Consider the following 15,774-nt stretch of genomic DNA (forward strand, 5'->3'; position numbering starts at 1 on the left):
GGAGAAAAATGATGCCCTAGGTTACCTATGGAGGGTATTGTTCTCATTTGGATCATTGCATTCATTTCTCAAAAAGAAAATTTGTCTTTTGATCCACCTCTTCCATAATTAGGTCAAGCCCCTCCTTGGTTGATCAACTCCAAATTCTTGACCTAATTCTTCGTCCACTTGGTCCCGTGTGGTCCCGCAGCCTTCCAACTCTAATTCCACAAAAATCACATAAAGACCAATTCTTTTTAAGGATTCTCGGGTCTAGGAAATCCCTTGATAAGACATAACCCCAAACCCTAACCTCAAGTATCCTCCTAACCTTTCCTAGAGAGCCTTTCACCTTAACTTTCAAGCAAGAAAACTCTATTGTTGAGTCTCTCCTACGAATGGGCCTTGGGAATCACCCTTTATCCTTCCATTGGCCTATCCATCCTCGTGATTGCCACACTAGGTCTCCCCCCATTGGTGAAAGTCCATAAAGAGCAGGGAGTCTTAGCTGAGGTGACAGTGGGCTATTGCTCCATCGTTGCCCCTCAACCTAGTAGTTGCTCCATAGGATGCCCTCCTAGGACCCTTGCTAGTTTGAGCGTAACATTTTTGGCGCCATTGCAGGGGACACCAGACGTGTGCCTTATTTCCCTTACGACATTATCGACATACTATTATTGGCAACTCCATTTGAAGAACGAAGCCCTAGTTCTTTATTAAACTTTAAAGTTAATGCTTGTAGGGTGAAGCAAACATCTATGAAGGCATTAAAATTTACCCTGGTGACTCCATGGTTGTTGGTATGCAGAAATATGAAAAATGGACTTCTATCAAAAGCATGGTATTCCTCCATCTCCCTATGATCACCTTGATCTTGAAGAAGTTCTGGAGCTTCCCGAAATAAAGGGATGGATTAGGTATTGGATGCCTAAGTTCAAAGGGAGTCCCAATCAAGATGCCGATGTCCATATTGACGACATCTTCTGGGTGCTAGCCCCATTAAGGATCGACAATGATGAAACGACTATGAGGTTATTTGCTTTATCACTGGAAGTTCAAGTTAAAGATTGGTATGCTAACCTCCCTCATGAAAGCATCACTGGTTATGATAATTTTGAAGGCATCTTTTTAAGAAGATGGGGTGGCAACCCAAGTAAAGATAACACTCTCCATGACCAAGGGGAAGCCCCCTTGCTAGAAAGTCAAGAAAAACCCTTTGTGCATAATCAACATGAGTTGGGTAGTGGGACAAGTAATCTTGAAAGGGATCTTGGTATAAATGTCAATGAGGATAATGCTTTCGAGGATGAGGCTACCGTTGATTTTTGAGTAGCTTGGGAGGTACTCCAAGCCCTAGGGTTCGGGGTTTGGAGGGAAAAGCGCCACAAGAGTCACTTGTGGGCTTGGAACCCAAGCTTGGGGTTTTGCACCCATCGTGATTTGGGCCAAAACCATGGAGCATTTTGGACATGTGATGGAATGAGATGAAAGAGGGCGGAAAGGAGAATCCAACGCTTTGAGAATCGTCGAATTTCGAGTTGTCCTTAGTGAGATATGAATTTTTGAAGTTGACAATTAATTTATGGACAGTCAAGTCATGTAGGCTTGGTCCAAAAGTCATGTCTCTTCAACAAATTCGTTGACCCTTCTTATGTGTATAAATAGAAGGCATGTGAGGCTCATTTAGAGCATCCAAGGACATCAAAGAGCATCATTCATTTGTTGGGAATCTCGATTGCCATTAGACCAAAACCAGTAGGTGTTAGTCAATGATCTCATCGCCAGAGATAAGGATCGACAAGAGGTGGTTACTCCATGTCACGAAATACATAGGGAGCGTTGGTTTATCCAATGTCCACAAATCCCCTCCCCGACACGAGTTGGGAGTGTATCGAACTCGTGACCTACACTTTAATACCACTTGTTGGGAATCACGATTGCTGTTAGACCAAAGCCTGCAAGTGTTAGTCAACGATCACATTGCTAGAGATAAGGATCTATGAGAGGCGGTTAGTCCATGTCATGAAACACACGGGGAGCACTAGTTTATCCAATGTCTAATAACATCTCTGAAATTAAATTGAGCTCAAGGAGGACAAAGTGTTGAGAATTAAGGGTTGTTTTGGGCTAGGTTTTTTCTTCATTGCAGGTCTGAATTAGTTGCTAGAGGAGGCCGCATTTCAGAGTGACGCGGAGGACTATTTTTAGGTGTAGTTTGAGGAGAGGTTTCTCCCCTTGCTTGGCCGCAACACTAGCTGTCAAAGTATGGGTAGGCCATAGGCCTAAACCTCCCTGTTCATGAGGGCTGAACTTGCTGTAGTGATCACGACCAATCACAGGAGGAAAAGGGATCAATTTCTGGGTTGGTTTGAGCCGTATCCGACAGTAAATTGGACAACAAAGTGAGGAAGGGAGGCCACACTTAATAGAAGATTGTTTTGTCAAGGTTGGAAGGGCTATTAGCTAGTGACAAGTGCCTTAACCAGGAGAAGAATTAAACAACAGTGAACAGACCTACCACAAGGTATGTATTGATGAAGAATTTTGGTTGATTTGATGTTGGATTGTGTCCATGAGTGGACAAAATTTGTAGCAGCCTGTGGGAGTCAATTTGAAGGCTTGATTTGGTGATCGAGAGCCTTCATAGGAGCAAATCTTACAATGATTGGATTGGGTGCCATTGGTCTGGTGGAGGGTAGCATGTTGGCTACCCAAAGTAGCCCTAGACAAGCAATCTTGAAGTGATGAAGAGAGTTGAAGTTTGGATGAAGTTTGCTACTTACTGTGCAACACTTTGATGGACAAAGCTGACTGCTAGATTGGTGGATTGAAGCTCAGGGATTGGCCAGCCTAGAGAGCATATTGGATCAGCCCGTGTACATGCAGCAGAAGTGACTTGCAACAATGTTAGGTGGCAACCCTCTTGGAGTCTCTATGTGTTGTCCTTTGAAGGACTAAGGGGCAGCTAGAGAGCAGTACGGAAGCGAAGGATCGACAGGACAAGATATGACATAGAAGTTGCAACAAAGATTGTCATTGTATCTTGTATACCATAGATTGTTGTATTATTTAGATTGGTTTAATATAACGAAGATTGGGTTGTACATTATTGTACAATATTTGTTAAAAATTGTGTATACTTGTGCATATGTGATTTATTGCTTTATATTTTCTGCTATGCAAGGTAGTTCTTGTTGAGATTCTTGGTTTGGCAACGTTAGAGATTCTAGATTCTAACCTAGACCCAAGATCGTGGAAAATCAATAGTTGCGAGTGTCCCTTTAATTCTTGAGGAGAATCTTCCTTTCATTACACATGACAAAGCCGTAGAGGAAGAGTCTCACTTGTCTAGCAATCGAGATAACCAAGCAAGTCAAGAAATTCTTGAAGGTCCTGATTTGGGAATTGATATGAGTGAAGGCCCCTTTGAAGTATATAGAGATGAACCAAATGAAGAAGGGTCTCTCATTCAAGGGAGGGATCTTGAAAATATGGAGACTGTAGCTCCCTTGAAAGATGATATTTCTGATTTCTCAAGTACTAAGAAGGGAAAATGGGATGTCAACTATCATTTCGACAATATCCCTATTTATGATACTGACATAGGAAGTGAGGTTGAGTGATCTTCCTTTTCTCTCAAGCATTGCTCATAATGATATATCTACCTTCACCATCGAAAGGAAGGATCATTGTTTTCCCACATGTGAAGAAGATTTGTTGGAAAGAGAAGGCCTTATTTATGACACTGACAAAGGCCTGACTTTCCCCTGCCTTCTCCAAGATCCCAGTAACATAGCTACATTATCCACTAGCCCTTGCCTTGCCCATCCCTTCTCCCCTCCTAGGTATTGTTACCCACTACTTCATGGGTGATATCCCCAGGAGAAATTTTTCTCCTTGATGAACCTCAGCTGACAGCGAGCAACCCCTTGCAGCCTCCTCTTAGCTCATTGTGCCATTTCTCTGCCACCTGAGCCAACCATGTGGTCCCTCACCCACCTGTATTGATCATATGTTTGAAGGTGGGCCTCCCGAATCTAAAGGTATGTCTTGTCATTTCGTAATTGAGTATTGGGTTTACTTATCATGGATACTTCTGGGTATGGATTGATGGGGAGATTTGGCGGAAAGGGTGGGCTTAGTTTGTGCTCTTGTCCCCTTGATCTCTTTTGGTTGTTACCCTTGGATCTTAGTCCCGTGGGATCTCTTTTATTAACCATTTGGTTCTGGGTGGTACTACCTGGGAAACCTCGACTTTGGGTGCGTGGTCCTCCTCCTTTACCCACATAGATTATTCCCTTTCCACTCACTATACCCCATTCATCATTTTTCCTACCTGGTTCCACATTTCCATTCTGGGTACACATAGGGCCAACCTCCCTACCCCATAGCCCCCACCTTGGGTTAGGCTTGGAATGCTGCCTTGGAGGTTAAAGTAGTTAAAAGAAAAAGAAAAAAGCATAATTGGAAACATTTGACAGGAAATTGTACCACAAAATGCAAAAGATGGCCAGGACAAAATAATTAGCACGTGGGCAAAAGCTAATACATGAGCTCTACCCCAATCCGTGATCATCACCCTGGTTCCGTAGGCCCTAGATGAGCCTCTTTTATCATTTTGGAACCCATGATTGTCCCAACCCCTGGAGGGCAATGAACCGCCCTACCTAAAAGGGGTAATCACTGCTATATCTTACACATCATGCTCTTGTCCTTTGAGCCCCGCGCAGTTAATTAAAGAAAATTCACAAAAGGCAAAAGGCATGTAAAGAAGAGTGGAAAAATCAAGGCCAGGGCACCTCATGTACCACGATTGCTCCCTCTTGCACATTACATACCTAAGTGTGGGCTTCCCCTTATCTAGCTACCCCTATGCCCCAATACGTGGCCCATGATTGCCCCTCTCATTCCCTACTCCATTCCACTTATTTATGACTTACTACCCCCATTAAAGGGATGTACCTTGGACATACTATCCCCTTTAAGGGCTGAAACCACCTAATAGGGTACTTGGTTAACCTCCTTTAGAGCTTGGAGACACTAGCACATGCCAAAACCCATTACGGAAGGGCATGCCATTATGAAGTGCCCACTTTGTTATCCATGATTCGTAAACTCTTTTACCCGATTATTTTAATGACTAGTTGTATTGGAAGCCTAAGGGACGCATTGGATCTTATGCAGGATTACAGGTGGTTTCCATTTGGGTTTGGTCACCCTATACGGGATCCCAACCCCCAAAGGTCTACTTTGGCACATATAGGGTGTGCATCGAGAGCCAGTGGCCTCCATTGCAGCGGACAACACTCCACGGATTTTCATCAATGCTTAGAGACTGCTAGCGATCCAATTTTGGGATGATGGTGATATGCTTGGTACATTATGCCCACTAGGCCCCCACAAGAGCCCCACACACTTGGCAGGTGTCCCAAGACTTGTACGATGTCATGACAACATTCATTGCACCACTCGGACCCTTACAGAGGATATACAGGCACCTCCGACTCATATGGAGACTCATGAGGTCATTTATGTGCCCTCAGACCCACTGGGAGCACCACAGGTCTACTACTTGGAGAACAAGGGGCCACCCCCTTGTCCATCATATTATGAGGAATTTATTCCTCAGTATGGCACTTTAGGACATTATTAGGCCTTTGGAGGGCCCCACGACATGTACATATTATTATTTGGCCCCTTATGAGGCTTATTTTCACTTGTGAGCTAGTTTGGTGGGCTTGTCACCAATAGGGGTTTTATTTGCACATTATTTTATCATTAGGGGCTAATGTAGGTCCATAGGCTAATTCAAACTCCTTAGGAGGCTATATATTGATGTTAGATAAATTCATTTGGATCATCACTTGACTTGGGATCTCTCTAATCATAGAGAACTTCACATTTTTTCCTTGGAGGATATTTTTTTGGAGATGGATGAATTTTGACGTATGGATTTGGGCTATTTTTCTTGTCTTGGAGCTTTGTCTTGCAAACGAAATGTTGGTTGGATATATTCTATAACGTTGTAAGTAAATTTTGATGTTGTTATTCTTGTTGCTGCATACTGCTAAAATTAGGGCTAGTTGCTGCATAATTGAAATGTGGAATTAAGCATGTTTTAGCTAATTTAATGTATGGGCCAATGTTATATGAATGAAATGTCCTAGAGATTATTTGTCTCGATAAGCTTGCATCATTTGCTTTGAAGTATAAATGCTTGAAGGTCACTTTTCTTTTCTTTCTCTCAACATTGGATGAAGCTGACTTTCCGGGCCTCCTTGATCAAGAAACCAAGTTCTTACTCATCATCATCCTTGACTCCATATCCCCAAGTGAATTAGGCACTAATCCCTCAAAAAGGGTGATCATTTTAACCCTCTTTTTACCCTTTTCCCCCTTTTCCCCCTTTTCCCTAGGTCTAGCCCCATTAGGTCACCTAGGGCATCAATTTCCTAGGAATTGACCCAAGGAAAAATTTCGATCTCCTACAAGCTACTGCGCTGGTGGGTCCCCTCCCTCTCCAAATTTGAGGCAATTCTAACGGTGGGATCTCCAGGAATCCCAAGCCCTAGCTCTAGGATCGAATTTTTCCTAGGCATCCCCAAGTCTAGACCTCAATAGGATCAATTCAACGTTTTGAAGTAAGTATTCTTGTTTGGTCCTTTCCTTTCACCTTGTCCACGATAGGGACATCATTGGTTGCTAGATTCCATCCTCGAACCTGGATTGGGTCCACTTGGCCCCGTGTGCTCCCACTTGGCCCTGTGTGGTCCCACTTCTAAATAAAGATTATTTTTCGAGGACCATTTGGGAATCCAAGTTTCCCAAGGATTATAGGGATTGAGAACCTTGTCTATAAGTCTATTTCTTCTCCCTCAACCCACCAATCCTCACCCCTTACCCCTGGAGGACCAAGTCCCTTGCTTAAAGAGCAAGCAAGTTCCATTCTTCACTCCATCCTTGGGAAAGGGTTTCCAGGGTCACTTTTCCACCTATCCATTGGCATATACTTTACAAGTGATCCCTACACTACGGGACTCCTCCCATAGGTGAAAGTCCATAAAGAGCAGGGAGACTTAGTTGTGGTGAAAGTGGGCTAGGCCTCCATCGTTGCCCTTAACCTAGTAGTTGCCCTCTTAGGAACCCCTTTTAGGTCCCCTTCTGGTTTGAGTGGTAACAAGTATGATGTTAAGGAAGAACTACCTATTAGATACATCCCTTCTTCCCATTCATGCCCTCGGGATTTATCAACGCGATCATTCCATTAAGCAACTTGTTTGTTGCACCCCTTCCTTCTCTTACCCTCCTTGCCCCTCCCATCATGACCTTGTGGCGTCCACAAAGTATAATATTGTGGCAACGATTGTGATAAGGGGTTTGTGAGAGTGATCATTCATTCCTCCATTGTGTGCTTAGAGGGAAAGCTCTGCACTTCTAGATTGACTTATTTTCCTTCTTCTAGGCTCCCTTCTACCTCAAATAGAGATCATATTTTCTCACCTCCCACTCGCTTCATCCTCCATGTGATTGTGTTCGCATTTGCTTTGGGATTTGCTACATGAGTAATCATATAGGTAGACATATTTATCTTAATTTGATGATTTATTGGTTGCACTGACTTTATGATTACACTTAGTATTCGCTGTGTACCATATGGATGTTAGTTAGGATGCATTACATATTGATTTTCACATTAGAACTAACATCATATGATATTTTCATGATAAATTAGCTGCATTTAGGTTAAAATTGCATTTAGAATAAATTTTGCTTTCTTGTTGATTTTAAGGCCTAATACTAAGCATGGGTGATCATAAGACACCACAGAAAAATGTTTCCCCGTGTGCTTGGCTTTGATATGTGCAGGTATTAGGTCTATGGTACCAAGAGATTGTTGGTGTTCTCATGACCTCCCGTTCGAGTAGCTTCATGCACCTCTTCGAGAACTCATGTCCTAGTTAGAGCCAGATGTTACCCACCACCTTTAGGTAGTTTATATAGGAGAAAGTTTTTCTCTTAAATGGTCCTCAGCCGATAGCTAGCAGACCCTTGCAGCCACCAAATAGCTTGCCATTATCTCTGCCACCTGAGCCAACCATGTGGTCCCTTGCCCACTTTTTATGATTGTATGTTTGAAGGTGGGCCTCTCGACCCCGAAGGTATGGCTTTTCATTGGTATAGTTGAGTAATTTTCCTTACTTGTCATGGGCACTTTTGGGCATGGATTGGTGGGGGGATTCAACAAAAAGAGTGGGCTAGGTTTGTACTCTTGTCTCCACTGCCCGATTTCGTGGTTAGCCTTATATCCTAGTCTTGTGGGATCTCCTTTACTGACCATTAGCTTTAGGGTTGGCCCTACATGGGAAATCCCAATTTTGGTTGCGTGGTCCCGCTTCTCGACACCATATACATCACTCCCTTCCACTCATTTTAGCCCCATTCATCTCTTTTCCCATCCGAGTCCACATGTGTCCACTGGGTCCACATAGGGTTAGCCTCCCCCCCCCCTTGTCCACACCTTGGGTTGGGCCTGGAACGATGCCCAGAGGTTGATGCAGCTAAAAAGAAAAGAAAAAGCATAATTTGGCCACTCTCAATAGGAAATATATCACAAAATGCAAAAGATGGCCGAGACATACAAAGTTAGCACATGGGCAAAAGCCAAACATGAGTTTTACCCCTTATCCATGGCCATCACCTTAGTTCCTATGGGCCTTAAATGAGCCCCCCTCCATCGTTAAGGAACCCATGATTGTCCCAACCCCTGGTGGGCGATGAACTGCCCCACCAAAAGGGGGTACCTACTGCTATATCTTGGACATCATGCTCTCATACCTTGGAGCCCCAAGTACTTATGAAGAAAAATCAATCAAAGGCAAAAGACATATGAAGAAGGGTGGAAAAATAAAGGTCGGGGTAACTCATGTACCACGATTTGCTCCCTCCTACACTCATATATCCAGGTGTGGGCTTCCCTTATTGTAGCTGCCCTTGTATCATGGCATGCGGCTTGGAGCATTCCCCGAATCCCTACTCCAATCCATCATTATATCATTTGCCGCCTACCATTTGATGGATGTACCATGGACATGTCACCCCTTTTAAAGGATGAAACCACCTAATAGGATCCTTGACTAACCCCCTTATTGAGCATGGAGACACTTGTATATGCCAAAGCCCACTATGGAAAGGCATGCCACCATGAAGTGCCCCATTGATTCCATGACTTGTAAGTTCTTTTACTTGATTATTCTAATGATTTGCTATATTGGAGGACAACGGGACATATTGGATCTTATGCTGGATTGCAAGTGGGCCTATTTGGGGTTTGGTCTCCCTATACAAGGTCTTAGCCCCCAAAGGGTCACATTGACACTTGTAGGGTGAGCGTTGAGAGCCATGGGCCTCCACCATAGCAGAGATTACTTCATGGATCCCCAACACCTCTCAATTATTGCTCGTGTCCCACCTTTTGGATGAGGATGATGCCCAACTGACTCCACACTTGCACCTTACACTTGGTAGAGGTTCTGTTATTTTTTGTATCATCGGATGTGTTATAGTCATGAAACTTGGTGGAGAGGCTAGAATACATGAAATTTCCAAAACCCAGAAATCGCTTTTGGAAATTTCACTTAGAGATGAGTTAATTAGATTATTAGCCAATTTTTAAATATTTCCTAAGTCTAAACTTAGGGAATAAGGTTAATTAATAATAATTAATTAAGTCAATGTGAGAATAGTCTAGAGACTCACACAGATCGACTTCAAAATGATCCTAGCCCTTGATTAAGTTTTAATCTTGGCCGTTGGTGCTCCAACAAAGAATTATAAGAAGAAGTCGATGGGCACTTGGAGAATAAATTAGAGACACTTGGAGAATTCGATTTTCCGGAGTAGCAGCAATTAGTTGTCGGAGAGTTCGAGCTTCAGCAAGGAAGCAGAGACAGTGAGGGGTTGGGACAGTGAGGTTGGAGGAAGTTTTCCAGATCTAGCGAGTACATTTGCAGAGAGGTTGAGATTTCTCTAGGAGGTTGCGCAGAGCCTCAAGAAGGCAGTTCGATTTGTTGAAGAGGGCAGACATTTTCAATTCTAGAGGCCGAGAAGGAGTCCTAGAGTGTCGGAGAGACGTTTTCCCAACTAGCAACAGGCAGGACAGCTAGATTAGCAGTCAGTTCGGGCAATAGTTGCAACATGCAACATTAGGTTGACGCAGAGCCTGTGCAGGCCCAGTTGGATGACTTGCTTTTCAGAAGCAGTTCAGTGTCGAAATTGCCCGGAGTGAGGGTAATTTCCCTCTAGTATTTTTGCTAGTATTTTTCTCTGCAGGATTGCCAGATTTCGGCATCCAGATTATTGTACTCATAATTTCTCATTGCTACATAATAATAAAAACCCTCATTGCTGCACTGGTTTTCCCAAGTTGGGTTTTTCCGTGGACAATTGTCCAAAAATAATGATGTCATTTTTATGTGTGTGTGCTAGTATTTTCTCAGTTTCCAACCCTATTTTCTTACGCTATTTGTTTGTGAAAATCATAGTGTGAATTATTTGGTATTTGTCGTAACAAACTGCAAATAAATTGTCAAATAAATTAAAAATTAGGAAAACAACTTCCAGTCTCTATATAGATGAAATTTTCACACGTTCGAGGGTCCAGATGAGGATGTGTCTCACTGCAAGACAGGCTTATGTCATCATCCTAGCCCTTATAGATGGTTTACAGACATTTTCGATCCAATTGGAGACCCTTATGAGACATTTTCTTGAGAGGCTTATTCTTATGTTATTGAACTATCTTGGTGGGCTTGTCAACAAAGGTTGTTATTATTGCACAATATTTGGGGCTTAATTAGGCCAAATTAGGCAAATCGAACTCATTAGAGATTGTAGTGAGGTGATTCATTCTATCATCATCACTTGGATTGGGGTTTAGTAGCTACTTGGAGAATTTTGCATTCCCTTTTAGGGGACGAGTTTGGTTTCATGGATGAATTTTGATGTTTGGATACTATTCTCTTGATCTTGGAGCTTCATTCTTGTCATGATTTATTGATTGGATATACTCTTTGTACATGTAAGTGATCTCTTTTTCATGTTTATTCTTATATTTATCATATCACATGAATGTTGTTGGGATTTTCGCTATCTAGGTCTGAAATTTACTACTATTCTATGTGAAATTGTGGAAATTTTGATCTTTTGAAGCGTTGCATCATTGCATGTGTCATGTATGAATGGGTGAATGTTCCTAGAGTTATTTTTGTTGAATATACCTTGATAAGTCATCAAACATTGCACATTGAAGTATAAAGTCCTTGGGTAGTTGCTCTCATGCCCTAATTGCCATGCAAAGTTGCCTAAAGGCCTCCTTGATTGGGTATAGTCTCTCCAAATCACAAATTCACCTTGACTCCAAGGCACTAATCCAACCATTGGTGGTTACTTAACAAAATATCTTTCTCACCTTCTCCTTCTCTTTCTAGGCCTAGCCCTAATAGTTCATCTAGGGCATCCAACAAATTTTATCGTAGCCATCCAAACAGCTCAATTATTGGTCCACTACTGCGCTAGGGTTATCTCTAGAGACCCTCTAGATTTGAAGCAATTCTGACTGTGGGATCCCAAGATATAGCAAGCCCTAGCTCAAAGACCATTTCTTGCCCTAAGTCTCCCATGGCTAGTGTCCTCATTTGGATCATTGGATTCAATCCTCAAAATAAAATTTGTCCTTTGATCCTCTTCTCTTCCCTAATTAGGTCAAACCCCTCCTTGGTTGATCAACTCCATACCCTTGACCTAATGTTGGGTCCACTTGGTCATGTGTGGTCCTGCAACTTTACGACTCTAATTTTATAAAGATCACATAAAGGCCAATTCTCCATAAGTATTTTCGGGCATAGGGATCCTCTTGGCAAGAAATATTGCCAATGTTGCAGGAATCGCCCCCCCCCCCGGATCTTAAGCCGGAATCGCGTCCCGTACGGAAGCGTTCCGGAACCTCCAGGCGAAGCGCGATTCCGGTTTTTCTGATGCGCGATTCCTAAATTTTGAAACGATTCTTGGAAATTGGGTTGCGTTGCCCCGGATCCGCGGTTCGGAGGGCGCTTCGGGCATCCGGAAGCGCCACGCTTCGGGCCCGGAAGCGCACAGCTTCACGCAGATTATATTTTATAAATAAACTTCCAGAATGGACAATAGCTATAGAGAGGTTGGCTTGATTACTGAAGTCGATATATGTAAATCGCATAATAATCAAATACCATCTGCTTGTCACCGTGAAAAAGTGACAAGGAGTTCTTTACCGACCACTGGGCGTGTAGTCCAAGTAAAGGTAGAAAACTGAAAACGACTTATTACATGATTTTCGTGGTCGCAGCGACAAATCGGTCACTCTCCGTCAATCTTTGATAAATTACTTTCAAAATATGACGCGGCTGACTGCAAATATCTCGCAAAGAGATATGATCTCTGATTCCCCGATCGTTCGCTAAGCGGACACGGTGGCATCTACAACCTTTCCTACTCGCCTGGGCTTTGTTCCATTTAGCGCTCTTTCCTTCGCGTGCCTTCACTTGTGCCCACGTGAACGCCTTTACAATTAGGCGGGTCAGTGCGCTACCCGGATTCGAAATCGCGACTAATAAATACGTTGGAAAGTTCGAAAACGTGTCACTCTTTTAGGCATATATGTTGTTTAAAAGGGTATTATAACCGTTCTAAGTTCGTTATTTTAATTAAAAAAATATTTTCTGAAATGGTTAATATTGAAAATTTTAATTTATTGGGTTCTTATTATTTTGGAAATAAATATAAAATTATTTCTTTTTTTTTCCTTTAATGTGTTTAAATATTAAATTTATTATATATTTAAAAATATAATTTAAATAATAAAAATTACAATTTAACTAATAATTATATCAATTTTTTTAATAAAAACAATAAACAATAAAATACTATTTTTTTAATTTTCTATAAATAAACTTAATTTTGATTATAATATTGTAAAATCTCACTTCTATTTGTGAGTAAGTGGTTGGTAAATTTCCATCAAAATTATTAAAGATTTATTGGAATTACAAGTTTGAGTTGTGAATTCTCTACCTAGAAACTTTTTAAAGTGCTAAATTCATATATATAGTAAAAAAATCCAAATCTAACCAAAAAAAATCACTAGTATTACTTAAGACTAAGTGACATTTAAATTGGTGTTAAGTAATTATTGTATATTGATGTTGATAGGTTTATATAATTTGTAATTGACAACACTTTAAATTGGTATTATTGGTATTATGTAAGAATACGTGGTTTTTAAATGGGTGTTAAGTAACTCTATTATATTTATGTTGATAGGTTTATATAATTTGGAATTGGAAGGAAGCGTGTTTTATTCAATAATAAAGATGTACAAGTATTGTCTGTCTCCTGCAATCATTCAATGTAGCAACACGATATTATATAGAAATATAATAAGTAGCTTATGGTTGGTAAATGTGTATAGAAATCATTTCACCATAAATATTTTTAATATTTATGTTAAAAATAAATAAATTTAAAACTATAAAAAAAATCATAAAAATTAATTAAAGCATAATTTTATTTTAAATTATTATGATTAATTATAAAAAAATTAATATATGAATTAAATAATATTTTTAATTATGGTAATTGCTTTTTTATTTTACTATAAAAATTTTAATTTGCAAATAGCTTTTATTATAATGGGTAAATATTATAACTTATCAATACCAAGTATTTAATATAACATATGTTGATATAATATTTCGTGTAAATTAATTAAAAAATCATAACAAATTTGAAGATAAATCTTAATTTTGATATATGTATACAACTAGAATATTCCAACATATTCCATAGAAGTTTTATGTTTTATAATATGCTTAAATGTTTTATGTTTTATAATATGCTTAAAAATTTGATGTATGTTTGTAATAGCTAGAATATAGATGATTGTTGTACATACTAGTAACTACAATGGAATCATGGATGCCATATCTATCTTGATTTATGCAAAAATATGCATGTTTTCATGTCTTCTACAATTAATTTGGTATTTGGGATGTTTGTTTTGAGTATAAATGCAAAAAATATAAAAATATATATATATATAGCAGACGCTTCCGCGGACGCTTCGCTTCCTAGATTTTTGGAAAATGACGCTTCCGCGCTCTGCGCTTCCGCTTCGCTCCCGCTTCGTGCAACATTGAATATTGCCAAACCCTAGCCTCAAGAATCCTCTTAGCCCTTCCTAGAGAGCCTATCACCTTGCCTTTCAAGCAAGAACGCCATATAATTGAGTCTCTCTTGTGAATAGGCCTTGGGAATCACCCTTCATCCTTTCATTAACATATTCGTTCTTGTGATTCCCTTATACCAGGTCTCCTCCCATTAGTGAAAGTCCATGAAGAGTAGGGAGCCTTTGATGAGGTGACAGTGGGCTATCGCTCTGTTGTTGCCCTTTGACTTGGTAGTTGCTCTATAGGATCCCCTCCTAGGACACTTGCTAGTTTGAGCGATAACAGGTCTCAGAGATAACATCAATAAATCTCAAATTTGAGGACAAATTGGATGGTGCCTCGAATTTCTTGTCACGAAAGGTGAGGGTTACACTTTTACCAGAAGAGAATGATCTTTGGGATATTGTAAAAGACGTTGTGACTCCGCTTACAGATTTGCAACAATTGGCAGACCAAAACAACAACGAAGTAAAGGTTAAGCAATTGATCTTGAATGCTATAAAGGGTTATTTGCAATGTTGCACTAATCGTTATCGGGATAATTTCGGCGCGGGGAAAAAATCGGGAAAAAATCGGTAATATTCGGGAAAAAATCATAACATACAAAAATATTCATTTTTTTTCAATTTTTTTAATATCTAAACCATCTACAACATAAAATAAATACATTGACACATAAATATGATAAAAGAACTAATATATAAGATGTTTAATATCATTTCTAGTGCTACATCACACATAACAGTGAATCATGTCCTGAATAGTAAGTCCTGACTCCTGAGTCCCAACTCAGCCTCAAAATATCAACAAAAAATATAATAATGTATCTCATGAGTCATAATGTCATATACAATGAAATGAACAAAATAACTAAAGTCTAATACTATTGATTTCCTCTGCCCCTCTTGCGAGAAAATGCCATAGCTTTCGCTTTCCCTCTAGATGTAGATGCTGGTGCTGGTGGAGCTGGCAATGGACTCTGCTGTGCTCTAGAAGCTGAAGAACTAAGAGTAGGAGCTTATAGGAGGTAGACCACGTCCTCTACTGGTGGCATGGGTAGCCCGGGCAGGTGGGTTCACCTCCTCATCCTGTTGCTCTGCCTCCTCCTCCTCCTCCCCCTCCACTACATCTTGCACTAACCAATCATCAACAGACTCCATGGGAGGCCTCTCGGCCTCAACCCTCCATGCAGCAGTGGTGTCAATCCCATTCGATGAGATGGCCTCCATATCAGGTGTCTTCTCAAGTTGTCTCACCCACAATCGAAGGATGTAGTAGACGTAGACCATGTCATTGAGTCGCTGAGACTCCAACCTGTACAAAGATCATGAAATAATAATTATAAAAAAAATATTGTTTAATGAATTCAAAAAATTATTTGGAAATTTGCAATATTTTAAATTTTTAAGTGTTAACCTGTTGCGCTTCTTGTTGTGAATTTTTTCAAATACACTCCAGTTGCGTTCACATCTTGAGGAGCTACATGTTTGGCTGAGGATTCGAATGGCAAGCTTTTGTAGAAGAGGTACCCTAGCAC

General features: G+C 40.6%; 1 protein-coding gene across 1 annotated transcript in view; it reads left to right on the forward strand.

Annotated features, from left to right (window-relative positions):
* Positions 1–798: 798 nt before the first annotated feature.
* The window catches only part of LOC149142842 (protein OSB1, mitochondrial-like), a 217,803-nt gene continuing 202,827 nt past the window's right edge, over positions 799–15,774 (forward strand). Inside the window, exon 1 of the mRNA XM_089451598.1 lies at positions 799–1,049. Within this exon, the coding sequence (XP_089307724.1) occupies positions 799–1,049 (251 nt within the window). The remainder of the gene's footprint in view (positions 1,050–15,774) is intronic.

The sequence above is a fragment of the Pinus tabuliformis genome, chromosome X (genome assembly GCF_031772625.1).
Source record: "Pinus tabuliformis cultivar Carrire ecotype Pingquan chromosome X, CPIR1, whole genome shotgun sequence".
In the NCBI taxonomy this organism is placed as follows: domain Eukaryota; kingdom Viridiplantae; phylum Streptophyta; class Pinopsida; order Pinales; family Pinaceae; genus Pinus; species Pinus tabuliformis.